This window comes from Podarcis vaucheri, assembly GCF_965113315.1.
Source record: "Podarcis vaucheri genome assembly, chromosome: 8".
In the NCBI taxonomy this organism is placed as follows: Eukaryota; Metazoa; Chordata; class Lepidosauria; order Squamata; family Lacertidae; genus Podarcis; species Podarcis vaucheri.
In genome coordinates, this window is record NC_138766.1 from 5,568,366 (window position 1) to 5,594,975 (window position 26,610).

At 46.9% G+C, this 26,610-nt stretch overlaps 1 protein-coding gene and 1 long non-coding RNA gene across 2 annotated transcripts in view; both read left to right on the forward strand.

Annotated features, from left to right (window-relative positions):
• PSD2 (pleckstrin and Sec7 domain containing 2) overlaps positions 1-26,115 on the forward strand; it is a 64,345-nt gene extending 38,230 nt beyond the window's left edge. The window contains exons 10-15 of the mRNA XM_082234296.1: positions 6,241-6,431; positions 8,235-8,305; positions 12,665-12,822; positions 14,088-14,232; positions 22,163-22,306; positions 24,497-26,115. Coding sequence (XP_082090422.1) covers positions 6,241-6,431; positions 8,235-8,305; positions 12,665-12,822; positions 14,088-14,232; positions 22,163-22,306; positions 24,497-24,718 — 931 coding nt within the window. The 3' untranslated portion in view covers positions 24,719-26,115. The remainder of the gene's footprint in view (positions 1-6,240; positions 6,432-8,234; positions 8,306-12,664; positions 12,823-14,087; positions 14,233-22,162; positions 22,307-24,496) is intronic.
• LOC309538918 lies at positions 8,314-12,658 on the forward strand. The gene is made up of 3 exons (XR_014222501.1): positions 8,314-11,067; positions 11,159-11,235; positions 11,387-12,658. It is a non-coding gene; the product is annotated as an uncharacterized lncRNA (long non-coding RNA).
• Positions 26,116-26,610: the final 495 nt, after the last annotated feature.

Here is a 26,610-nt window from a genome sequence, read left to right on the forward strand (position 1 = left end):
GTAAACTTTCCCCAGGGACAATTTTTTTAAAAAGAGGAAAAAAAGTTATTTTAAAAAAGTTAATTTTTTAAAAAATTAAGAATTAATATATTCTCTTCTGTGGTCTCCTCTGTCGCGCTGCCTCAATCTGGGCACCGGCCTGTTCTCTTGGAGCGCTAGCTGCAATGGAGTAGGCTCGGATTGGGCCTGGGCTTGGCCACGTGCCCTTGCCCTCCTGGTACTCTCCTACCTCTCCTCTTCAGTGGCATTTTCCAGGCCCCGGAGCACCGCCGGGCAGTTGGCTGGGTGGCCAGGCATTCTTGTGCCCGACTCAATTTGGGTCACGGGGGGGGGGTGTCAGCGGTTCCCCCAGTTGGCACACTGGGTGTCCCTGGTTCCCCCTCGGCAGTGGTGGCAGCAGCGGCAGCCTCAGCAGCCCAGAGCCAGCCTGGTAGCGCAGTTGTCTCTGGCTGGCTTCAGGAGCTGCTTGCTGCCATGGAGCCTGCCATTTTGCCTCGCCAGAAGTCCCCATATGATGTGTCTTGTGCCATTGAACCAATCACGCAACATTCATTCCCTACTAATAAATCTACCACTCTTAAAATATAGATCCGGGGACATTAAATGATATCCGGGAACATTCCAGGGACGGATTTTGTCCGGGGACAGATTTGTAAATCCGGAGACTGTCCCCTTGACCATTTGTGACACGAGGAGCTTCAGGGCAAAGAGGAAGTTGGCCTTTCCATTTGCAGAACTGACCCCCTGGATCCAGCCCCTTGTATTTTGGGCCACAGAAATCCACCCCACATGTCGGCTGTTAGCACAATGCAGATGCAAGGAACTGTACTTTTTAAAAATTCACTCACATAGAATATCACTTTAACCTGCTCTGATCTGCTATTATATTTAGTTGCTTATTGCTTCATTTGTTGACATTTTTAATGATTTCGTGTCCCATTGGTCTTCCTGCACTGGGTTGCTGCTTGCTCTACACCAGCTGTTTTGGGTTCTGCATCCTCTTTACGTCTCCCCACTAAAACCAGTTCACACTGTATTGTGCAGAAATTAAAGGGAGCATCTGAAGAAGCAGCTCATCTTATTTCTGAAACATTGCAGTGGAAGCCTAGCCATCGCTTGCACAAGGGTAGCCAATGTGACGCCCTTCAGAGGTTGTGTACTACAACTCCCATGATCCCTGACCATTGACCATGCAGACTGGGGCTGATGGAGATTAGAGTCCAAAATATTTGAAAGGCACCATGTTAGCACCCCCGCACTAGCAGAACTGAGTTGTTTTTCGGGGGGGGGGGGTTGCTAGCAATTTCCTCCCTGCACTCCTATTGACCTTTTCGGCTATGTTTTCAATGACAGTATCTCCAAGGACCACCCAAAGTGTCCTGCAGAGAGTCTACACTATGGGTACCACCATCTTTGATCACATGTAACTCTGTACTGAATGAAGAGTCACAGTCCCACAAGCACGTAAGATGGTGGCTTCCATCGTGTGAGCATTCTAGGGAACAACGTGAATCTCCCTCAGGTTGTCCTTCTGCTATGGCAGCTGCTCTTGATGCAGTGCTGCAAAGGCAAGCAGTGTTTTTTTCCTGTATGCAAACTGCTGATCCCTCCAGGACGGCATCCTTTATAAGCACTCTTCTGGAGGTCATTGCTGAGGACAAAAGTCAAATGGAGTATTTGGGAAATGTTTGCACAAAACTAACAGAAAAACTTGTTTTGAGTAATCCGAGTACAATTTACTTAATCATTCTCCCTCAACCAAAATGAGTATTTCAAAACAAAAATAAAATTCCTGACTATTCAGTTCACATTCTCTGTTTGATTAGATTTAAATGCAAGGGTGAATTAATAGCATCAGGCATGTAGAATGTATTTTTAAAACCTTAAAAGCCCATTTAAGAGCTGGATTTCCCCCTCCTGTCCAGCAATGCAATACATGGAATTGCGCCTTCCCTGCCTCAGAATCATTTCTATGCTGTGAGATGATTTGCTTCACAGGCTGGCTATAGCTGCCCCCCCCCATGGCACTATCACCACTTGAACCCCATTCTGTAGATGCACTGCAAAAATCAGGCAAATGTTGGGGGGAGAAGTCTTGCTGCAGGAATTTCAGCTTTGCATGCTGGGAACAAAAAGCAGGAGATGGGGGTTATTGTTTATGTTTGAGATGGAGTGGGGGCAGAGAAAGGGGAGCAAATAATGAACAACATGTTGAAGAAATGCAGGTTGTTGGAAAAATCTTGCTTGGTCACTATCCCACCCCCCACCCCCATCCCCATCCCCGCCACCTCATTTTAAAGGATTGCTTGAGTACAGTTGTGGAGAAGGATACTGTAAAGTGTTTTTTATTTCCTTCTGAAAGTGCCAAATATCGTGAAGATATGGCACTCACATTGTTTTGGAGGGGGAAGCACTGCATATCATATTTAGTTAGATTATCTAATATTTAGTCATTATCTAATCGGCTGGTTGTAAAAGCCACTCAAACAGCAGCAGGGACATTTGCCATAGGAAGAAAATGGGTCAATCAGCAATCTGACTAGAAAAAAGTCATCTATATATAGCCTTAGTATTACATCACAGGGATTTGTGTGCAGCTTTTACATAATGATCTTTTAAGGCAAAATCAAGTTCTAGTCGTTTTAATAGCATCGAAAGCAGGCCTGCACAATTTAGGACTAGGGTTGCCAACTCTTAAAATGAAACTATTGTGACAGATTGGTGGGGCCAGCAGTTGAGGGAATTTAGCACAACAACCTGAATTCACCAACTGTAAGAAAAAGAAACATCAGCTCCCAGGGTGCATGGCTTTGCTCCTTGGTTTTAATGAGGCTGTCCCAAATTTCCGAACAAACTGGGCCACACCCCAACCCAATGGCCAGCACCCGTATTTCTGACCCATCAAACGAACAGCCATCCACCAGCCAGGTATGGCAGCCCACCAGGAGTTTAATAAACACATTATTGCCTGCGACTGTAAAATGGGGTATATGATCATTCTCCTTGCCAGCCTAATAGATGGCTCGGTAGGTCACAACAATTTGTACAGGTTGCGTCTAAAAAAAGCTTACATTTGCTTGTTGCCTGGTTTTCTGAGGAAATACATGACATTTTTCAGGAAGGTTTTGCAGGTTTTTGTAGTTTCAAGTATTCAGAGCACTAGAGAAAGGTGTTGTGTTTTTTTGGTGGGATTGTCAAAATATAGTCTTTTGCCAAAGTCAGTTTTACTTCAGAGAGATAGAGTGGCAGTACACATCTCACTGAAACATTAATTTAAAAGATCCACTGGAGGGAGCTAGCTGTCTATCTCCATTTGGCTGTGTGGAAAACACTAGCATTGGGGGGAAGTGTTATATAAGTGAGTTCAAAGAAAGTGCATCTGAGCATCTGGTTAAATAAATAAATGCATGCAGGAAGGAAGGAGGAGGAGAAACACCATTCAAAAATACCCAAGGCAGGTGACGAAGTCATTAGCCTTGAAAGACAGGTATATGATTTCCAGAACTGACACCCTTTGGTGTAAACTGATGATAAAATAGGACACTATCTAGGACATTTCAACATCTAAGCAGAGAGATTTCCCAGCAGATGGTAGCGCTACCTTCATGCTCTGGTTATCTCTCTGCTGTCAGATATGTTTTTCTGCCAGATAGTACACAATATGTGCATTAGCCATAAGATATACTTCTGTTGCAGCGCTTTCTCTTGAGGAGGTGGCTGCTGTTCATCTCAGCAGCTAAGGAGCACAGACATGGAAGAGGCCAGCAAACCTCCTCCACACAACCTTACTGTTCCTACATCTTTGTAGAACTATTGTGTGAATGCAACCCCACTTCTCCAAGTGATAAAAAGTTGCAGAGAGGAATTGAGTCAGACTGAGCACTACATTTTTAAATAGATCTGTGCAAGCCCCCTCCAACTTACCTTGAAAATTAATTGGGATTTTTCAAAATCTTTCCTGTTTGCTTTATAATCCTTGTTAGATTTCTGTTTTGTTTTTAGTTTTGGATAGAAACACTCAAAATTACTCTCCCTTTCCCACCAGTCCCTGTGTCCCAAGGGCAAAAAACCCCTCCCTCTCAGGGTAGGGGTGGGGGAGGGGAGGATTAAAGAATGATGATGATGATGATGATAATAATAATAATAATAATAATAATAATAATAATAATAATAATGTTTTACAAAGCATTTCTTTATCTGACAAGACACCTGAAATGAGCTTTGATTGTTTTGCTCATCCTTTTAATTGAAACCCAAGTGAAACCCATGTTTGTCTAAAGAGAACCTGCGCCTGTAGATCAAAGACACAGTCTAAGTATTTAGTAATCTTTTGATGGCTAAATATTTATTATTATTATTATTATTATTATTATTATTATTATTATTACTACTACTACTACTACTACTACTACTACAGTTTGGTCTCCCTAGTGATTCCTAGTCACATCGGCTCAACAAGAAATGTGAAATTCGATAGAAACCACAGTTTCACTGAGAGATAGCTACTTTGAATACAACCCCCTGGTCATGTCCACACTGACATAGTGAGGGCTTACCAAGGGCTGCTTTCTGAGGTTGTGCCCAGAAAAGCAAAGCCATTGTTGGGGAGCAAAACCTCACCACCATGGGGCAGATTCTTGCCTCAAGGGACCCATGGAGATGGTTGGCTTTTGCCCCCTAGCAGTACTTTTTCTGGAGGGACGCAGGTGGCACTGTGGGTTAAACCACAGAGCCTAGGGCTTGCTGATCAGAAGGTCGGCGGTTCGAATCCCTGCGACAGGGTGAGCTCCCGTTGCTCGGTCCCTGCTCCTGCCAACCTAGCAGTTCAAAAGCACCTCAAAGTGCAAGTAGATAAATAGGTACCGCTCTGGCGGGAAGGTAAACACCGTTTCCGTGTGCTGCTCTGGTTCGCCAGAAGCGGCTTAGTCATGCTGGCCACATGACCCGGAAGCTGTACGCCGGCTCCCTCGGCCAGTAAAGCGAGATGAGCGCCGCAACCCCACAGTCAGTTACAACTGGACCTAATGGTCAGGGGTCTCTTTACCTTTACTAATACTTTTTCTGGGTGTAGTTTTGGATTGCAGCTGATGTGCAAACAGATGGAGAACATTTGTCCTGGCTCCTAAGAGACAGGAGTCATTTCCCAAGTTGTTGTTGTTAATTTCCTGCCCATCTTAGGGTGCCCCAGCCACTCTGGGCAGCTTCCAACAAATTACAACAACAACAACAACAACAACTTATTTATACCCCACCCATCTGGCTGGGTATCCCCAGCCACTCTCGGTGGCTCGCAACAGAATATTAAAAATACCGTATTGGCCCAAATATAAGACGCACCCACAAATAAGCCACACCTTTAAAATTCAAGGCTTATTCGCGGGTGCGGCCCCCTCCTGGCACTACTGCCCTGAACAGGGTGCAGGGGCGGGGTGGCTGGCGCTCGGTTCTGAGCACACTGTGCGCCCGCCTCCCAACACTACTGCCTCCCGGCACTCCTGGCACTACCACCCCAAGCTGGCACCTGGGGATGACTGGGAGTGGCAGGCAGGCTGTGTGCCTTTGCCCTGCACTCCTGGGCTGTTTTGCTGACGGCCCTCCCCCCTTCCCCCTTCCTTACGGCGGCTTGAGGGAGGGTTGGCGATGCGGTTGGGACGGGCGCCATTGTCCCGCACCCCCAACAGCCCTCGTGGGCAGCTGTTTCAGCAGCCATACCATAAGGTTGCAAATATAAGCCGCACTTTAACTTTTCACAATTGGAATTTGGGGGGAAAGTGTGGCTTATATCCAGGCCAATATTGTACGATAAAAACATCAAACATTAAAAACTTCTCTAAACAGGGAACAACAGTAACACACCACGCTTCCCTCTCCACGGCTGCCTTCAGATGTCTTCTAAATGTCAAGATAGTTGATATTATTCCTTGACTTCTGATAGGAGGGTGTTCCACAGGGCCCTCTGCCTGGTTCCCTGTAACCTCACTTTTCACAATGAGGGAACCACCAGAAGGCTATCAAATCTGGACCTCTGTGTCCGGACTGAATGATGGGGGTAGAGACACTCCTTTAGACATAAGTGATGACTTCAGAGCAACAGCCATTAATGCCAATAGAGGCTTCTTCCCCCCCTTCCAAACACACACTGCTTCCTGCTCACCTACCCACCCATTTTCAAAGGGAACCCCCCCCCCACACATCTCAGTCTTAGTTTGCTTAACTTCTCTATTTCACTTTATTTCCAAGTGATGAAGATGAGCTCAGAAAGTCTTTGTCAGAACTGGTGGATGATAAATTTGGTGCCAGCACAAAGAAAATGGCAAGGATAGTTGATGGCAGCAATCCATTCCTGGATGTCCCCCAGGCCCAGAACGCTGTAACCTACAAGCATGGCATTCTCACTCGGAAAACCCATGCGGACATGGATGGGAAGAGAAGTACGTATTGAAGGGGGTCCAGCGACAAGGGCAAGGGATGCGCAGCAGAGTGGCAGAGACGCTTGTTGAAATGGTTATGTTCAAGGAGAGAGTCTGGCTTTCCACTGATGCACGCATGGGCTACAACAAGGAAGCATGGGACGCATCACCCTTCATATTTTCCAGGGCTGTTTTAGCTACTGGTGATAGCATGGGAGTCCCTTCTTCATGGCTTCTCCTTACACCACACTGGTAACTTTGGAATTTGTTTGTATGGTTCCTTGCAATGTAAGTGCTGCTCTCTCTGGATGCTTAGGTGGAAGCACTTACAGTGGTGCCCCGCAAGACGAATGCCTCGCAAGACGGAAAACTCGCTAGACGAAAGAGTTTTCCGTTTTGGAGGTGCTTCGCAAAACGAATTTCCTATGGGCTTGCTTCGCAAGACGACAATGTCTTGCGAGTTCCTGCGGGGTTGTTTTCCTCCCCCCCTTTTTCTAAGCCGCTAAGCCGCTGATCTGATCAGCAGATAAGCCGCTAAAAGCCGCTAATAGCGCTAATCCGCTAATCCGTCAATGGGCTTGCTTCGCAAGACGAAAAAACCTCTAGACGAAGAGAATCACAGAACGGATTCTTTTCGTCTTGCGAGGCACCACTGTACTGGAATTCCTCACCACCATTCCTGGAGTAGCATGAGAAGAAGCCATAGGAAAGCCATTGCTGGGTGTGAAATAAACAGGTCCTTATGCGCATAAACAGGCCACAAATGAGCTAATGGGAAGACCTTTGCCAAGGCTGATGATGGCAGTTTTCCTTAAAATGCCTCATGTTTCTGCAGCGATTTGTGTGTGTGTGGTTTTTTTTAAAAAATCATGATATTTCTTCAGCATTTTAGCATGGATTTTTACTTTAACCAATGTATTTTTATGCAGTTTGACATTTTTGCAAGCAATTTCTCCTAATATAATGCATTTTTATGTTATTTACACAATGTTTGCTTTTATGCATACTTTTGCCTAATTTTCATTTTCCTTTTTTAAAAAATAATATTTATTATTTTTCCAAAAACTTAAACACTAAAAAGAAAAAAACCCAATACAATACAACACATCAAATCAACAAAACAAGACAAAGACAATAAGATAAATCAAACAATTTCATTATCCCATCTTTCATTTACTTATTTCCACGACCTCCTCACACCTCCCTTTTTGTATTCCACTTCCGTTAATTATTTCAGCAATTCCTTTCCATCTTCCTCTGTTTTCTATCCTATAATTATCTTAACTCATTCTAACCTTATTTTTTCCTTTGATGCTCTATTAACCTATCTGTACTTAATTCCTTATAATATTTCTACTAAAGCCATATAACTTCATTCCAACATTTTTCTAGCATTCATTAATTTTACAATATTTCTGTAGATAGTCTTTAAACTTTTTCCAATCTTCTTCCACCGACTCTTCTCCCTGGTCTCGGATTCTGCCAGTCATTTCCGCCAGTTCCATGTAGTCCATCAACTCCATCTGCCATAATTTTCATTTTCCTCAACACTGGTGGTTGAGAGAACTGCACCACAAAAGTCAGCTAAGTGTGTTTTGTTCTCTCACGTTGTTTCAGAAAGTGCAAATATATTAAATTCCGTTTTAAATGTGAACTAGATTAAGTTTCTCTCCCATTTCTATTGATAATCACTTCACTGTATTACCCCCCCTCGCCCCATCATAATTGCAGTCTTTTGTGGATTAGTTCAAAAATTGTATTTCTGTGGATCTGCTGTGATGTCTCGTATTAACGCTGTAATCAACAGAATGATATGTTTTTCAGCTCCCAGAGGAAGAAGAGGGTGGAAGAAGTTTTATGCTGTTCTTAAAGGAACCATCTTGTATTTGCAAAAGGTATGTTTAACACTCTGAGAGTTCTGTAAGATCCCACCAAGTTAACTCTCTACAGTGCGAGGATTTTCGCTTAAAACAAACACCATAGATAATGAATTCAGCATATATTGGAGTAGACTGAGGGCCCCATCTACTCCAGCATCCTGTTTTGCAAGATTATGAGCCAGATACTTGGGACAATAAAGGGTGGGTGAAGGTGGGCTGTGGCAAAAAACAAAGTGGGCACAGCTTGCTGTGAAGGGCTCCCCCACCTCGGTTCTGCTCATATTCCTGAGCTCTCTGATGCCTTCTGTTCCATTCCAAGAGAAAAAGTCTCCTTGGTGAAGGGGGAGACAGGCCAGGTCGTGGGGAAGCCTCTGAGAAGATGAAGTAGCTTGCCAGGTCTGTCTTCCTTTCCAGAAAAAAGTTAAGCGAGTGGCGCTACCAGGCAGTAGCACTGGCAATATCTCTTGCCGTTGGGGATCCTGGGGAATTTGCATGGAGAGTGTCACTCACTTCTCAAATGGAGGGGGGGGCAGTAGGCTGTTCCCATCTTTGATGGAGCCCTATGGCACTTGCTACCTTGACCCTATTTTCTAAGGTAAGCCTTTTTCCCTTTGTGGGGGGATGAGATAGCAGATGTCATAGGAAAATGGACCCTTCCAAAAGTGTTTCTTTTGAATGTTTTTGTGCACTTAAAATGAAGAATTAAAGGACGCAGCTGATTTTCAGGGAGGGCACCAGGCTGATCACTCATCTTCAGCAGAGCAGCCATTATTTCTCTTCTTCTTTGCTCTCTACCACTTCCTTCCAGCAACACGGCGGTTGCTGCCGTTTGCAAGCCTTCTCAGCCCCCTGTATCCCCCTGCCTGAGTGCTGCGAGGTATATTTTCTAAAGGTTAGGCTGGAACCTTGCAGAACTGGTGCTTCATCACTGAAGAGGGAAAGCCCACATCCTTCAGAGAACTGAAAGTAATGTGAAGGAAAGCTCACCCAAATGGGGAGAGGCTGTTGTCATTCATGTGTGTCGTGCTTGGTTTAAAAGATGAGACATATGCTTTCAGTCTTAAGTGTCACAATATTTAATTTAAACTCCCATCACAGCAGAGGAGAGACGACTTTTAAAAGAGATTAAAATAATCATTAGCAAAAAACTTTTAATTGATTCAGGCATTTTGGGAAAACGACACTACTATTGATGCCTTCGGCACCATACAGTAGGTCCCTGTGAGACTTACACAATTATATTCCTCAGTTAGAAAATGCTGGCAAAATGCAACATCCCTGCAACAAAGTATTTCCTGAAGGAAAAATATCTGCCCTCCACACAATATGTCTAATTCCCATGAATCATGTGATTTGGATAATGAGTCGGACATGCTTTGCATGGTACACATAAAGAAGATGACTGCTGCCGTAGGTGTATGAGGCAGCCTCTTCCCCCCTGTACAGTGCAAGTCAGCATATCATTTCCCCATCTCACGATGACTCAGAGGCTCTTGGGACCAGAGTTTTCAAAGTGCACACATGCAATTCACACTTGTTTGATGCTTCAAGCAGCTTTTATCTCTTTAAAGGATATTGGGGAGCAGGGGATAAAAGCACCACAGTTGTTGCTAATACACACACACACACACACACACACACACACACACACACTATTGCAGAAATGGGACAGAACAAATTTCATCAGAGGCATTAAGAGGGAGACTATTCCCTGCTATCCCCCATTATCTCCAATTTGAGGGGGGGCTTTGGAGAGCTCAGGGAAGCAACTCTACAAGTTCACAGCTGGAAATGGAAACCCCAATATATAAAATTAAAGTCTGTACAATTTCATAACAGCACATTTATGAACAACCTGAAAACAAAGATAGCTGGGAAAAACCAACTGAACACTTTTCACATATGTGTTAAATATGTTTTACAAATACTACTGCAGATAAAAAGTAGATCCACTCTTTTAGAGGTTCGCATAAACATTAATCACTCATGGTAGATGGGATTTCTTTTAAAAACAGCCCAAATTGATATTACATTTATAGTTAATAAGAATTCTCTGCAGAAGCCAGCATACCTATTATATCTTAAGCTACATTATTAGCTATTGTAATTAATTATTATTAGAACATTGCAAAAACCATAACTCATATTTGATATTAACCCATCTTTCATTATATTTAATAAATTTATTTGCAATCTAATCGAGCTATTGTCTTGTCTTTCTTCTCCTTCCCAAAATCCAAGGAAATCTGTCAACTTAGCCATTGCTGCAAAGTCCAACAGTTTACCAACCTATTCTTTAAGGTGGTGCTGATTATCTCTACGTTTTTGCAAACATATAAAGGACTAAAATATAAGAGTCTAGTACTTTATTATTCTGCCCTACAGAATTTCATAGAATAGCTTAGAATCCTTATCAAGTGATTTAAAAAATCCTCCATTATTTCTTTGACACCATTACACATTTCCACCATGTGGAAAACATCACTTATGATTGGGAAATGCTTTCAAATGTTTCTGCTTTAATTTTGCCTGGACTCACGCTTTTCTCCCCATTTCTCAGAGATTTCTGTGGAAGGGATCCTCTGGCTGGCATTCGGAGAGGTCAGGTGTCACCTTTCTCTAGCAGTGCTTAACAACCATCTATTAATATGACAGTGTGCATTTCTACAAGTAATTCCATACTCTGTGTGTGTACTACACTTTCTTTCCAGAAGCCTGGCAAAAACCTTGCAGTGGGAGTTCCTCTTAATGGCATAATGACAATTATTCATCTGATGGTTGGTTGGCTTTAATTGTTTTCTATTTAGCATAATTTCCTTGATCTATGTACTGAGTATTACAGATATATTTCTGTCATTCAAAGCACAGATAAGACACCTCTGACTTTAGGCATGACCACAAAGACTTCAAGGACTTCTCTGAACGGACAGCCTGTTTGATGAAATGTAAGTTATCAGCACATTGTACCTGAGAATCAACATATAAGTGGGCTGTTTGTGTACATGGATGTTGTAAGTGTATATGTATTTCAGAAAATGTATGGATGCCAGCTGGCTGTGTCATGTTTGATCTTTTCTATTATTCTTTCTGCCTTAGGTGTAACCACCAATAATAGGAGGACAAGAAATGTCTATGTGTCATCACCACCAGAAGCATCCCTTGCCATCCCTTGAGGCATACAGCATGCGCTGCCCACCTGCTGAAAGATGCCCAACACCACCCACATATCATTATGGATGTGTGGGCCCAGAAAAAGGCAGATTGAGAAGAACACTAGCATGATGAGGTCCATCTGCCAGGAGTTCACCAACTGCATCAAACAACCATACAAGAGTACAAGGCTATGTGGACTGGACTTCTGAATATTAGTGGATCTATGCACAATTGAGGACAGGAGCTGAGGGGTCTAAGGAAAACTTTTGTGGGGGAGAACCCATGTAAGAAGCTGCCACAACCACCACGAGGGAAATGGCTGGCGTTGACGAAGAGTCCATGCAGAGTGAGAGAGGGTCATGGATCAGTGCACGAGGGGTTGGTGCAGAACCTCCCGGAACGCCATGTGTCAGGGCCAGGCGAGAGTCCCCTGGAACATGACAGAGGAGGAGAAGAGCAAGTGTGTGCGTGGACACAGGCACTGATGTCAATGGCACTAGGGGGTGTCAAACAGGAGAACTGCGTCACAAAAGCTACTTCCATTTGTACAGAGCACAATTGTTCACTGGTCTGTAACAATAAAGTTTATTGAAGGAAAAGGATTTGTCCTGTGTGGTGCACATTTCAGTGAAGTCATGCTCCTAACTCTTGGCTAACAGAGAATTTATGTATTTCTGGCACTGATGCAACTGGCTGCTCATGTGTCGGGCAAAACGTTGATCATCGCATCTACTAAATCTGCAGTACACAGCCATCCGCGTTTTCTCTCTGCAACACCACATTGATTTTATATAACAACATGGGTCCCGACCCCAGCGCTCTTCACTTGCCTAAATACACCACACACTTAAACACTACAACCTGTATCATGCTTCATGTTTCTAATAATATGATGCAACTCAAGATGCAACATAGCACAAACTTTATTCTAGAACAATAATTCACAGAGCAGTGCTAACACACTCATGCCCCTCATGGTTCTTTGAATCAAAGCCACTGTTCCTTCTACCCTTTCCCCTGAGACTAATATTGCCAACTAGTGGGTGGCATTTGATTAATCTCTTCTGTCTTTTATTTTCTTCATTTGAGATGTGTATGTGTGTGTGTTTAAGGAGACACTGGATAAACACCTGCCTGGAACAGTTTTGGAAAGCTAGTAAGTCCCTTCCAGCATGATTCTATCTGAGTTGCTAATACTGTTATCTCTCTTCTCCTTCACAGGATGAATACAAACCTGACAAAGATCTTTCTGAAGTAGATCTAAAGAATGCCATCCGGATTCACCATGCCTTAGCCACAAAAGCCTCCGATTATAGCAAAAAATCCAATGTGCTGAAGCTGAAGACTGCAGACTGGAGAGTGTTCCTCTTCCAAGCACCGTAAGTGTTCCAACAGAACCCATGAGGGATTACTCTTTTCCTTTCACCTGGCCAAGTGGAGATTGCCCAGCTATTCTCCACATCATGGGGGACATTACGAAAGTCCTCATCTCAAGGGGGCTCATTCATAAGTACCTTGTCTCATTGTGTTTCTTATTAAAGACAGAATTAGAAAACAGTACATCACTGCTTAGTTGGCATTATAGCTCCTTATTACCTGAAGGAACATGTCTCTGTTTTACTGCAGAAGCTAAGCAGGTATGGCCTTGTAAGCTTCTGGGGAAACTGTGTAAGGTACTGAGTTCTTTGGAATAATAAGATATGGGTGTGATCTATCTCTTTCTCTTCCTTTCTCAAATATGTGTCTCCCACCTCACCCTCCAATAGTGAAAGATCTGACCACCTCCAAATAAGCCCCCCCCCATGTACTATTGGCTGTGGAAGGGCTCTCTTGGTTTTGCCTCTGTATTCTAAGACCCATGGCCAACTATTTTGCGTACAGCTATGGCAATTGCCTTCAGAAGACGCAAGCAGTCTATATCCCTATTCTGAGGCCTCCTGCAGATGTGGCTACTTAACTGGCACTAGCAACTGTCCACCAAGCATTCCACTAGCCACGTAAACCAAGAGATGATTGATTCTGGATGAAGGTTCTTGTCTGGTTTACATCTCTATGACATGGTTAGATGAAATGGGAAGGTTTAACCTAACCCCTTGGTGCAAAAACAGGGGTGACCAAGGGGAAAGCTTATGCCATTGTAAACATGTTAATCTTTAAGATACCACAAGACTTTTGTATGGCACCTTATTTCATGCCTTCCTTCTGGGGAGAAGGGGGGTCCCTATTTTGGAAACTGCACCTGGGCTTCCAACCCCCTTAATTTACCTTAAATTCACAAAGTGGATGCAGAGAAGACCCTCTTCCTGGTGGTCATGTAATGGATTCCCACAGGAAGCGGGATGACCAGAGAACCTCCTCTGCTACAATTAAAGTGGGTAGGCAGGTCTGTATTGAATCAGGCATTCTTTCAGATAATCTGGTCCCAGACTGTTTGGATCTCAAGTCATTAGCAAAGGCTTCAACACACACCCAGCAGTTCAGAAAGGGTGCTTAGTGGGAAGAAAAATGTATTGAGTCTCCCTTCACTTTTATCATATTGGCATGTGTGTTCTCTGTCTCTCTCCCTCCCCACTTCTGACACATCCTGCCTCTCTGTTCTTGTGTGTAATGGTCCTCTTCCTTCAACCCTGCCTGGTCTCCACAGAAGCAAAGGAGAAATGCTGTCCTGGATTCTGAGAATAAACTTGGTGGCTGCCATTTTTTCTGCCCCTGCATTTCCAGCTGCTATTTGCTCCATGAAAAAATTCTGCCGTCCTCTCTTGCCATCTTCAACAACCAAGTTGTGTCAGGTAAAAGGAAAAAGGGAAAAGCGTGTGTATGTGCATATATGGCAGAAAGCCATCAAACTGAGTGCTGTATGCATAAGTCTTCATCTTGGCCCATTTTTTCTTAATTTCTTCACGACATTAGCACAGTCATTGAGGATCACACATACTAATAGTGGTAGAATGAAGCAAGATTGCAATCTGGGATAAAACAAACTGCCTGCCCTCTGTCCTCACCCTTCCTGACCTGTCTGCCACATTTGTCCACTCTTGTTAAAGGGAAGAGGCATGTGGTGTCATTCTTGCTTCCTTTCCAAGTCCTCCAAAACGGCTCCCCCACAAGAGGGAGACAGGATCTTCCCACAGCTACTCTTTCACCCTTAGAGTGATGCCCTTGTGGCAACTTTGACATTAGGGTCACCTTGCTAGTGGTGATAGACCACCCATTACATTCCACCATGTTTGTTTATGTTATTTCTTTATTTAAATATTCATTCTAAATCCATATCTAATATTTCCAAAAATATTTCTGCAGCATTAAGGTGGCATACAATCAACACAATTAAAAATACAACACAACACAATCTAAAATGAGCAGAAGAAAGAATCCAGTTTGAGAGATCACCCAGAAACCAGCTAAGCCCATGGGCTTTGTTGAAATAAAAGTTCTTGCCTCACAGAGCAGGCCAGGTAGAACCCCTGGGGCAGGGAGTCCAGAAACCACTGCAGAGAGGTCCATCTGATATGTACTCACTAACTGAACCCTTGCTGGTGGCAGGATATAGAAAAGCCTGAGGACCTGGGTGGGCGGGGAGCCTACAATGATCCCAAACCATTCAGGGCTTCAAAGGTAACAACGGTCACTTTGAATTGTGCTGGAAACAGACATATGAAGTCAATGTAATGATGTGGTCACATGATCCACTCAGTAGCACAGTAAAATGATTCTATGATTCTATGAAAAGAATTCAGCTGGAGCAGTTTGCATCTGGTCACTCTTCAAAGACAGTTGAAGAGAGAATCCAATTGTAACTTTTTAACAAAGGCATGTGTGGCTCTGGCCAGGTCTGTTCCAACTATATGTCTCCAGAAAAAGTGCAAAGTCTGAATCATAGAATCATAGAATCATAGAGTTGGAAGAGACCACAAGGGCCATCGAGTCCAACCCCCTGCCAAGCAGGAAACACCATCAGAGCACTCCTGACATATGGTTGTCAAGCCTCTGCTTAAAGACCTCCAAAGTAGGAGACTCCACCACACTCCTTGGCAGCAAATTCCACTGTCAAACAGCTCTTACTGTCAGGAAGTTCTTCCTAATGTTTAGGTGGAATCTTCTTTCTTGTAGTTTGGATCCATTGCTCCGTGTCCGCTTCTCTGGAGCAGCAGAAAACAACCTTTCTCCCTCCTCTATGTGACATCCTTTTATATATTTGAACATGGCTATCATATCAGCCCTTAACCTCCTCTTCTCCAGGCTAAACATGCTCAGCTCCCTTAGCCGTTCCTCATAAGGCACCGTTTCCAGGCCTTTGACCATTTTGGTTGCCCTCCTCTGGACACGTTCCAGTTTGTCAGTGTCCTTCTTGAATTGTGGTGCCCAGAACTGGACACAGTACTCCAGGTGAGGTCTGACCAGAGCAGAATACAGTGGCACTATTACTTCCCTTGATCTAGATGCTATACTCCTATTGATGCAGCCCAGAATTGCATTGGCTTTTTTAGCTGCCGCGTCACACTGTTGGCTCATGTCAAGTTTGTGGTCAACCAAGACTCCTAGATCCTTTTCACATGTACTGCTCTCAAGCCAGGTGTCACCCATCTTGTATTTGTGCCTCTCATTTTTTTTGCCCAAGTGCAATACTTTACATTTCTCCCTGTTAAATATAATAATAATAATAATAATAATAATTTATTATTTGTACCCCGCCCATCTGGCTGGGTTTCCCCAGCCACTCTGGGCGGCTTCCACAGAAACCAAAAAACACTAAAATATCATACATTAAAAGCTTCCCTGAATAGGGCCGCCTTAAGATGTCTTCTGAATGTCAGGTAGTTGTCCATCACCTTGACATCCAATGGGAGGGCATTCCACAGGGCGGGCGCCACCACCGAAAAGGCCCTCTGCCTGGTTCCCTGTAGCTTCGCTTCTCGTAATGAGGGAACCGCCAGAAGGCCCTCGGCGCTGGACCTCAGTGTCCGGGCAGAACGATGGGGGTGGAGACGCTCCTTCAGGTATACTGGGCCGAAGCCGTTTAGGGCTTTAAAGGTCAACACCAGCACTTTGAATTGTGCTCGGAAACGTACTGGGAGCCAATGCAGGTCTTTCAAGACCGGTGTTATGTGGTCTCGGCGGCCGCCCCCAGTCACCAGTCTAGCTGCCGCATTCTGGATTAGCTGTAGTTTCCGAGTCACCTTCAAAGGTAGCCCCACGTAGAGCGCATTGCAGTAGTCCAAGCGGGAGATAACTAGAGCATGCACCACTCTGGCCAGACAGTCCGCGGGCAGGTAGGGTCTCAGCCTGCGTACCAGGTGGAGTTGGTAGACAGCTGCCCTGGATACAGAATTGACCTGCGCCTCCATGGACAGCTGTGAGTCCAAAATGACTCCCAGGCTACGCACCTGGTCCTTCAGGGGCACAGTTACCCTATTCAGGACCAGGGAGTCCTCCACACCAGCCCGCCTCCTGTCCCCCAAAAACAGTACTTCTGTCTTGTCAGGATTCAACTTCAATCCATTAGCCGCCATCCATCCTCCAACCGCCTCCAGGCACTCACACAGGACCTTCACCGCCTTCACTGGTTCTGATTTGAAAGAAAGGTAGAGCTGGGTATCATCTGCATATTGATGGACACCCAGTCCAAACCCCCTGATGATCTCTCCCAGCGGCTTCATATAGATGTTAAAAAGCATGGGGGAGAGGACGGAACCCTGAGGCACCCCACAAGTGAGGGCCCAAGGGTCTGAACACTCATCCCCCACCACCACTTTCTGAACACGGCCCAGGAGGAAGGAGCGAAACCACTGTATAACAGTGCCCCCAGCTCCCAACCCCTCTAGACGGTCCAGAAGGATGTTATGGTCGATTGTATCAAAGGCCGCTGAGAGATCCAGCAGAACTAGGAAACAACTCTCACCTTTGTCCCTAGCTCGCCGGAGATCATCAACCAGTGCGACCAAGGCAGTTTCAGTCCCATGATGAGGCCTGAACCCTGATTGGAAGGGATCCAAATGGTCCGCATCCTCCAGGCGTGCCTGGAGTTGTTCAGCAACCACACGCTCAATCACCTTGCCCAAGAATGGAAGATTTGAGACTGGGCGATAGTTGGCCATACTGGCCGGGTCTAAAGATGGTTTTTTAAGAAGCGGTTTAATGACCGCCTCTTTCAGCGGATCTGGGAATGTTCCCTCACAGAGGGAAGCATTCACCACCCCGCAGAGCCCATCGCCCAGCCCTTCCCGGCTTGCTTTTATTAGCCAGGATGGGCAAGGATCAAGGAGACAGGTGGTTGGTTTCACGCGTCCAAGCGGCCTGTCCACATCCTCGGGGGTAACGGATTGAAATCGATTCCATGCAACTTGACCAGACAGGGCTCCAGCACTCTCCCGCCCCGGCCCTGCTCCCACGGTGGTGTCTAGCTCCTTCCGAATATGAGTGATTTTATCTGCAAAAAACTTTGCAAAATCGTTGCAGGAGATCTTGGGGTCTTTACAAGGCCCCGGTGGTAAAGGTGGTTCCGTTAAATTGCGGACCACCTGAAAGAGTCTCCTGCTACTATTTTCTGCAGATGCAATAGAGGCGGTGAAGAAAGTCTTCTTCGCCGTCGCTATCGCCACTTGGTAGGCTCGACGTTGAGCTCTAACCTGTGTCCGGTCAGATTCGGAGTGAGTTTTCTGCCACCGACGCTCTAGCCGTCTCAGCGATTGTTTCATCGCCCTCAGCTCCGAAGAAAACCATGGGGCTGTCCGGGCTCCATGCAATCGGAGAGGGCGCTTCGGAGCCAGACAGTCGATAGCCCTGGTTAACTCCGCATTCCAGCGGGCCACCAGGGAATCAGCTGAAAGGCCATCAACATGGGATAAAGCATCCCCTACCACTCTCTGGAAACCATTTGGATCCATTAAGTGGTGGGGGCGGACCATCCGAATTGGTCCCACCTCCCTGCAGAGGGGAAGGGTCGCGGAGAAGTCCAGTTGCACCAGGAAGTGATCTGACCATGGCACTTCTTTGGTTTCACTTTTACTTAGTGTCAGATCACCCACGTCACTAGAGGTGAATACCAGGTCTAAGGCATGTCCATGACTATGAGTTGGGCCCAACTTATTCAGGGACAGCCCCATGGAGGCCATGCTTTCCACGAAGTCCCGAGTGGCCCCTTGTAAGGTCGTGTCGGCGTGGATGTTAAAATCCCCTAGGACAACCAAACTAGGTGTCTCCAGGAGAACATCCGCCACGACCTGAAGCAGCTCGGACAGGGAATCCTTGGTGCAGCGGGGAGGTCGGTACACCAAAAGGAATCCTGTACTGCCCCTATTGCCCAACTTCCAGAACATGCACTCAGAAAACTGGGTCTTCCCAGTAGGACGCCTGGTGCAAACTAATGACTTCCTAAAAATCACTGCAACCCCCCCTCCCCGCCCACATGACCTGGGTTGCTGTGCATAAGAGAAACCTGGTGGGCAAGCGGCAGCAAGGACAGGCCCATCTGCCTCATTCAACCAGGTCTCTGTCACACAAGCCAGGTCAAATCCTCCATCCACAATCAGGTCATGGATGGCAGTGGTTTTATTCATCATTGACCTGGCATTACACAGCAACACCTTCAGGTTATGTGGGTTTCCCCTGTTGATTCCAGTATCCATCTGGTCAAGGCCAGACCCGGAGGCAGGGATAGTCTTCAAACAACGACTAAACCTGCCTCCTCGGTAATGACATGGTCTGGTCTTAGCGTAACTCCGCCTCCTGCCCATGATCACCGAGATCGGATGTCCCAGTGCTTCCCCCCCTGTGGAGCTTGTCCCAGCCATCGTGTTGGCTGGGGCCTCACTCCCAGGCAGCCCCGATCCCGCCCCTTAAAAACAAAACACAAACTATACAGAACCAATAAAACAAAAGAAAACAAAAACAGAACAATTATACTAAAATTAATCCCCAACCAACTGTCCATCCCACCCACCCACCCCCAACAAGAGAAAAAAGGAAAAAAAGAAATACAAATTTAAATTGCCACCGACTGCTTGAGGACATTTTAAAACACATTGGAACAGGGAAGCAATTGCAGAACACTTCCCAGCTTCCCCAAAAGTTTGTTCCCAATAAGGGCCTGGGCCACGCCCCCTGGGCCAGTTGGGAGAAGGCCCTGGGAGGGAGCAGGCCCTGCAGTCCTCACCCAGCCGATGGTCCGAGGCTTCCCTGCAGCAGGAGTCCCTTTATAGCCGGGAGAAAGGGCCTGGGCCACGCCCCCTGGGCCAGTTGGAGAAGGCCCTGGAAGGGAGCAGGCCCTGCAGTCCTCACCCAGCCGATGGTCCGAGGCTTCCCTGCAGCAGGAGTCCCTTTATAGCCGGGAGAAAGGGCCTGGGCCACGCCCCCTGGGCCAGTTGGAGAAGGCCCTGGAAGGGAGCAGGCCCTGCAGTCCTCACCCAGCCGATGGTCCGAGGCTTCCCTGCAGCAGGAGTCCCTTTAGCTGGGAGAGAGGGCCTGGGCCACGCCCCCTGGGCCAGTTGGAGAAGGCCCTGGAAGGGAGCAGGCCCTGCAGTCCTCACCCAGCCGATGGTCCGAGGCTTCCCTGCAGCAGGAGTCCCTTTATAGCCGGGAGAAAGGGCCTGGGCCACGCCCCCTGGGCCAGTTGGAGAAGGCCCTGGAAGGGAGCAGGCCCTGCAGTCCTCACCCAGCCGATGGTCCGAGGCTTCCCTGCAGCAGGAGTCCCTTTAGCTGGGAGAAAGGGCCTGGGCCACGCCCCCTGGGCCAGTTGGAGAAGGCCCTGGAAGGGAGCAGGCCCTGCAGTCCTCACCCAGCCGATGGTCCGAGGCTTCCCTGCAGCAGGAGTCCCTTTAGCTGGGAGAGAGGGCCTGGGCCACGCCCCCTGGGCCAGTTGGAGAAGGCCCTGGAAGGGAGCAGGCCCTGCAGTCCTCACCCAGCCGATGGTCCGAGGCTTCCCTGCAGCAGGAGTCCCTTTAGCTGGGAGAAAGGGCCTGGGCCACGCCCCCTGGGCCAGTTGGAGAAGGCCCTGGAAGGGAGCAGGCCCTGCAGTCCTCACCCAGCCGATGGTCCGAGGCTTCCCTGCAGCAGGAGTCCCTTTATAGCCGGGAGAAAGGGCCTGGGCCACGCCCCCTGGGCCAGTTGGAGAAGGCCCTGGAAGGGAGCAGGCCCTGCAGTCCTCACCCAGCCGATGGTCCGAGGCTTCCCTGCAGCAGGAGTCCCTTTGTAGCTGGGAGAGAGGGCCTGGGCCACGCCCCCTGGGCCAGTTGGAAAAGGCCCTGGAAGGGAGCAGGCCGTGCAGTCCTCACCCAGCCGATGGTCCGGGGCTTCCCTGCAGCAGGAGTCCCCTTATAGCCGGGAGAAAGGGCCTGGGCCACGCCCCCTGGGCCAGTTGGAGAAGGCCCTGGAAGGGAGCAGGCCCTGCAGTCCTCACCCAGCCGATGGTCCAAGGCTTCCCTACAGCAGGAGTCCCCTTATAGCCGGGAGAAAGGGCCTGGGCCATGCCCCCTGGGCCAGTTGGAGAAGGCCCTGGAAGGGAGCAGGCCGTGCAGTCCTCACCCAGCCGATGGTCCGAGGCTTCCCTGCAGCAGGAGTCCCTTTGTAGCTGGGAGAAAGGGCCTGGGCCACGCCCCCTGGGCCAGTTGGAAAAGGCCCTGGAAGGGAGCAGGCCCTGCAGTCCTCACCCAGCCGATGGTCCGAGGCTTCCCTGCAGCAGGAGTCCCTTTGTAGCTGGGAGAAAGGGCCTGGGCCACGCCCCCTGGGCCAGTTGGAAAAGGCCCTGGAAGGGAGCAGGCCCTGCAGTCCTCACCCAGCCGATGGTTCGAGGCTTCCCTGCAGCAGGAGTCCCCTTATAGCCGGGAGAAAGGGCCTGGGCCACGCCCCCTGGGCCAGTTGGAGAAGGCCCTGGAAGGGAGCAGGCCGTGCAGTCCTCACCCAGCCCATGGTCCGAGGCTTCCCTGCAGCAGGAGTCCCCTTATAGCCGGGAGAAAGGGCCTGGGCCATGCCCCCTGGGCCAGTTGGAAAAGGCCCTGGAAGGGAGCAGGCCCCGCAGTCCTCACCCAGCCGATGGTTCATCTTGTTTGTTTTGGCCCAGTTCTCTAATCTGTCAAGGTCGTTTTGAAGTGTGATCCTGTCCTCTGGGGTGTTAGCCACCCCTCCCAGTTTGGTGTCATCTACAAATTTGATCATGATGTCCTTGAGTCCATCATCCAAGTCGTTGATAAAGATGTTGAATAAGCCCGGGCCCAAGACAGAACCCTGTGGCACCCCACTAGTCACTCTTCTCCAGGATGAAGAGGAACCATTGATGAGCACCCTTTGGGTTCGGTCAGTCAGCCAGTTACAAACCCACTGAGTGGTAGCATAGTCAAGACCACATTTTACCAGCTTCTTTACAAGAATATCATGGGGCACCTTGTCAAATGCCTTGCTGAAATCAAGGTAGGCTACATCCACTGCGTTCCCTTCATCTACCAGGCTTGTAATTCTGTCAAAAAACGAGATCAGGTTAGTCTGACATGACTTATTTTTCAGAAATCCATGCTGACTATTGGTGATCACAGCATTCCTTTCTAGGTGCTCACAGACTGTTTGCTTAATGATCTGTTCCAGAATCTCCCCTGGTATTGATGTCAGACTGACTGGGCGATAATTATTTGGGTCCTCTCTTTTCCCCTTTTTGAATTCTGAATTCTGGTAAATCCCTTTGTATTTGTATACAAGAACTTGACTCAGTCTCTCTTCCTCCTCGCCTTCCAGGAGGAGCAGCTGCAGTCTCATGAGAATAAAATGAGGCAAGTTGCAGATGAGTTAACGGAGCATAAACTGCACCCGGTAGTGAAAGGCCTCAAGTCCAAAGAGGCTGAAGAATATCGCCTGAAAGAGCATTACTTAATATTTGAGGTGAGGCTTTCCAGGTGACAAATGATCTGTGGGACAAAGATAGGGTAAACCTGGAGAGAATGACTGGGGAAGCATGGGTGAGCTCATAATCTCTTTCTGTTTAAAGACTTTTAGGGAGCAGTCCAACCAGACAGCAGGAGGGAGAACTGGAGGCAAATGAGTCACCAGTTCCAGTGTCCTGCAGGGCTCATGACACCAGGGCTGAAGTAGAATTGCAGGGTCACATATACATTCCTAGGGACTTTCCATCATTCTACCCACTGGAAACAATGGGTGAGAAATGCACCCTGTCGGCTTGCATAGTCTCCCCGCTGGTTTGGGGGCGTGTTGAAGGACTAGATAGGTCCCTGCCACACCCTTGTCAGGCTCTACAAATGTCTGAGCTCCAGCATCAGTGAAGCAATGGGAACAGAAGGTTTTGCAGTGGTGGTGGTGGGGAACCCACTTGGGCCAGATCTTCCTCTCTAAGGTCTGACTTCCTCTTTCTGCCCTCTGATGGGGCATGAGCAATACCTTATGGTGCCTGGGATGCTCTCCCAGGGAACATATTTTTGTAGGGCCCTAAACATGGTTTCAAGGGACGCGGGTGGCGCTGTGGAGGGACGCGGGTGGCGCTGTGGGTTAAAGCCTCAGCGCCTAGGGCTTGCCGATCGAAAGGTCGGCAGTTCGAATCCCCGCGGCGGGGTGCGCTCCCACTGCTCGGTCCCAGCGCCTGCCAACCTAGCAGTTCGAAAGCACCCCCGGGGGCAAGTAGATAAATAGGTACCGCTTACCAGCGGGAAGGTAAACGGCGTTCCGTGTGCTGCGCTGGCTCGCCAGAGCAGCGTTGTCACGCTGGCCACGTGACCCGGAAGTGTCTTCGGACAGCGCTGGCCCCCGGCCTATAGATGTGAGATGGGCGCACAAACCCCAGAGTCTGTCAAGACTGGCCCGTTCGGGCAGGGGTACCTTTACCTTTACCTTTAAACATGGTTTCCTAGTGCAGAAATGAAGCACACAAAGCAAACCTCTAAGCATCGCTCTCTCTCTCTCTCTCTCTCTCTCTCTCTCTCTCTCTCTCTCGGCCTACAATAGCTTCCCGGCAGTCAAAAGACTCAGTTCCCTGTGTAATTATCCTGATTAGACTTAATTGCATGTCTCCCAAGTAGCTTTATACCTGTAAAACACTATAAATAAGGTCCTTTGTTGATATGAGTATAGGATGTTTAGGAAGGTCCTCAAACTGTTGAGATAAACAAAGTTATTATCCACCTGAAGTGAGGCATTCAGGGCATAGCGCCTGCCCATGTGATTTCTGCACAATGCATGAGCTCAAGGTGTTATCCATTCTCAGTAGGTCTTCTGCTGAAGTTGTATTTTATTGGGTTTTCTGAACTTCTGCCATTCTTTGTTTTTGGCTTGTCCAAAAGAGGTACACCTTCTCCGTCCTCACAGAATTCATTGGCCAGGAGCCCAAGTGCATGTAATGATGCTTGAGGAATTAAGTATTTGTGTATTTCAAGATGAAGGGATCTGATCCACCCTTCCTGGACTAATCCTGGTATGGATCCAGACTTTAAAAAGCTCAGTTCAAAAATGTACCAAAATATATTTCAAAATGCATATTTTGATAGAAAATATGCACATAAGAGTAAGTCCACTTCTAAAGTACACTAATGGAAGCTCAAGCTGGAAGCCGTTCCCCCCATCACCAGTCCTTCCATACCATCAAAGAAGCTTGCATGCTGCTCCTGCTGCTGCATGTGTTGGAAAACGCACTGCAATTCCTCCTGCGCATGATGGGACATGCTGTGCCCTTGCTCTCAGGGAGTTGCTGTGGCAGAAACCAGGGCTGGTAGGTGTAAAAAGGAAGAAGAAAGGGAAACAGGGAAGAGAGAGAACTCTTAAACCACCTCCTTTAACTTTCTTTTTTTAAAAAAAATTAAATTTATGTGGATTTTTAAAGAAGTTTCCCAAAAATTATTCAGATAAATGTGGGATGGAGCAGATTTATATGTCAATTCATGTGATGTGATGAACCAGATTAGGGTCCTGTATTCGCTCCCTTACTGACAGCTTACCCATCCTTCAAGCAAACACTTCCTCCTGGTCACAAACAGAAATCCCTAGCACTTGTCTCTCTATCTATTGTTCTGGTCATTCCTGACTTTCTCTCTCAGGCTTTTTGGTCTGTTTCATTGTCCTTCACAGAAAAGCCGCTATGAGACATATATCAATCTTCTGTGTGCGAAGATAAAGGCCGGGACAGATGATCTGGAAAAAATAGAAGCCAACCTCTTCACAATGGAAGCTGAAGACATCTCCTTGAGGAAGACTTACTCCAGCCCTTCCATTAGCCAAGGGCAGTTGCCTGTGGTAAACAGCAAAGCAGAGAAAGACATGACAGACCAGAACACGTCAGGTAACCAATAGGTTAAAGTAACCAGAAAGTGGTATCTTGTCCTCCTCAACTGAAACTTATGAGCACAATAGTTTCTTGGGTGTGCATTAAGTACATAATGCAAATACTACAGCAGAAAGAATTCAAAGAAGCTTCTCTTCTGGTGCTTAAGTATTCCAGGATCATAGACTGCCTGCACTGGTTATCACTGTTGACATTTCCCTTTACTGTGCATGCAATAAATGGACAAGTTTTCCATACAAGGATTGGGATGTTCTTTTGCCAGCTGTGTTTCCTTGTAAACAGCTGGATTTTCCACTGAGCAACTGCTGCAGTGCTGTAGCAACATGGAGACACGACCAAATCTGTTCCTTTAACTACTTTAACTACTACCAGTGGTGCTGCAGCGCCATAGTCCTTACAATATACAAGTCAATAAATACTAGGACAGCAGATAAACAGAATCAATGGGCAGCATTTCTACAGGTAACTGGGTGAACAGTGTACATGTAAAATCAAATGCTATCGCCAGAACTCAATGAGTGGCCCATGTATTGCAATAACTACATTATCTGCTCTACTGCCAAAATGTACGTACAGTTTTAAAACTTGGTGTCCAATATATAACCTTGTAAAGGTAAGAGTGCCCAAAACATGGACAGGAAGAAAATAACTTTGCTATACAGGGATCTTAGCAGTGCTAAGTAACGTTTTGAACATTTAGTAGCTTAATGGACATTTCTTTTTCTCTTCTGTAACTGAATCCCAGCTGGCTGTGCTGCAGTGCAGGCTCTGCTCTTGCCGTGCTCTCAGCCACCCTAAGTAGGGAATTCTCTCCTGCTTCTTCTCCTCTGCCCCTTCCCTTCTGCTTCTGCTTCATGGGCATCCAGGCAACTGCAAGCTAAGCGACATGCGTGGGGAGGGTGGGGGACCGAGCTGCTCATCACAGATAGCTGTACATATTCCATTTTGCTGTAAGCATAGATATACTCGCTCAATGGGATGTTGTGCTTCTCTTCCTTTCTTGCTGTGGTAGAAGTGACTCCGCTGCGTTTTCAAGGCCTTCAGCACTTTATTTACTGATTGACTCATTTTCATCTTCTTTTCTAGACATGCTCACAGTTAATCAAGTTCCAGTTTTAAAGGATCTTGTGGCTGCTAATTACAGTAATTTACAGTTTCTATTTTTGCAGCTTTTTAAGATGAAGATAATAAAGAGATTTGTTTGGATTCTCACAGCTTTTGAGAATTTATAAATTATTGAGTTTCCATGTTTCGTACCACTGGGGAAGCCACCATCCTGTTTTGCCACCCCCTTTTTAAATCTCTTTGTTTTTGTACAGTTTGATAGTTTTATTTGAAATGATGAACTAAGAATCATGTACAAATGATGATGAACCTGTTAATAAAATGGATTAATCCAAAGCTCTACCTGGTCCTCTTTCTGATGACTTTCAACAACTCAGCAGAAACGATACCCACACACAGAGAGAGAGATTATCCATAGTGGAGGAAACTGCACATTTCTTTCTTTCGGGTGGGCTGAGGAACCCCAGCCCAGAAAGAGTCGCCTGGATCATTCCTTTCCATTTAGCCTGCAAAGAGATGTGGATTGTTGAAACAGTTTTCCGGGTATTTCATCTCCACTTCAGAGTTTAGAAAGAACAACAGGCTGGTGCAAGTTACAAATATGTACAAGAACACGATCATATACCCTCCTCCCATAGCGGGTAATAAATGATTATTACTAATATTACTTAGGGTTAGGGTTGGGAAGACCCTCCAACTTTAGTTTTCTTACCCAAATTCTCAGGCTCCCAAGATAGCACAAACTCAGATTCCATCTGGTCATGACCTTGACCACTGAATCCCCACTTTTCCCTGACTACTATCACATGAACATTTCTTCCTTCTTAGATTCTTT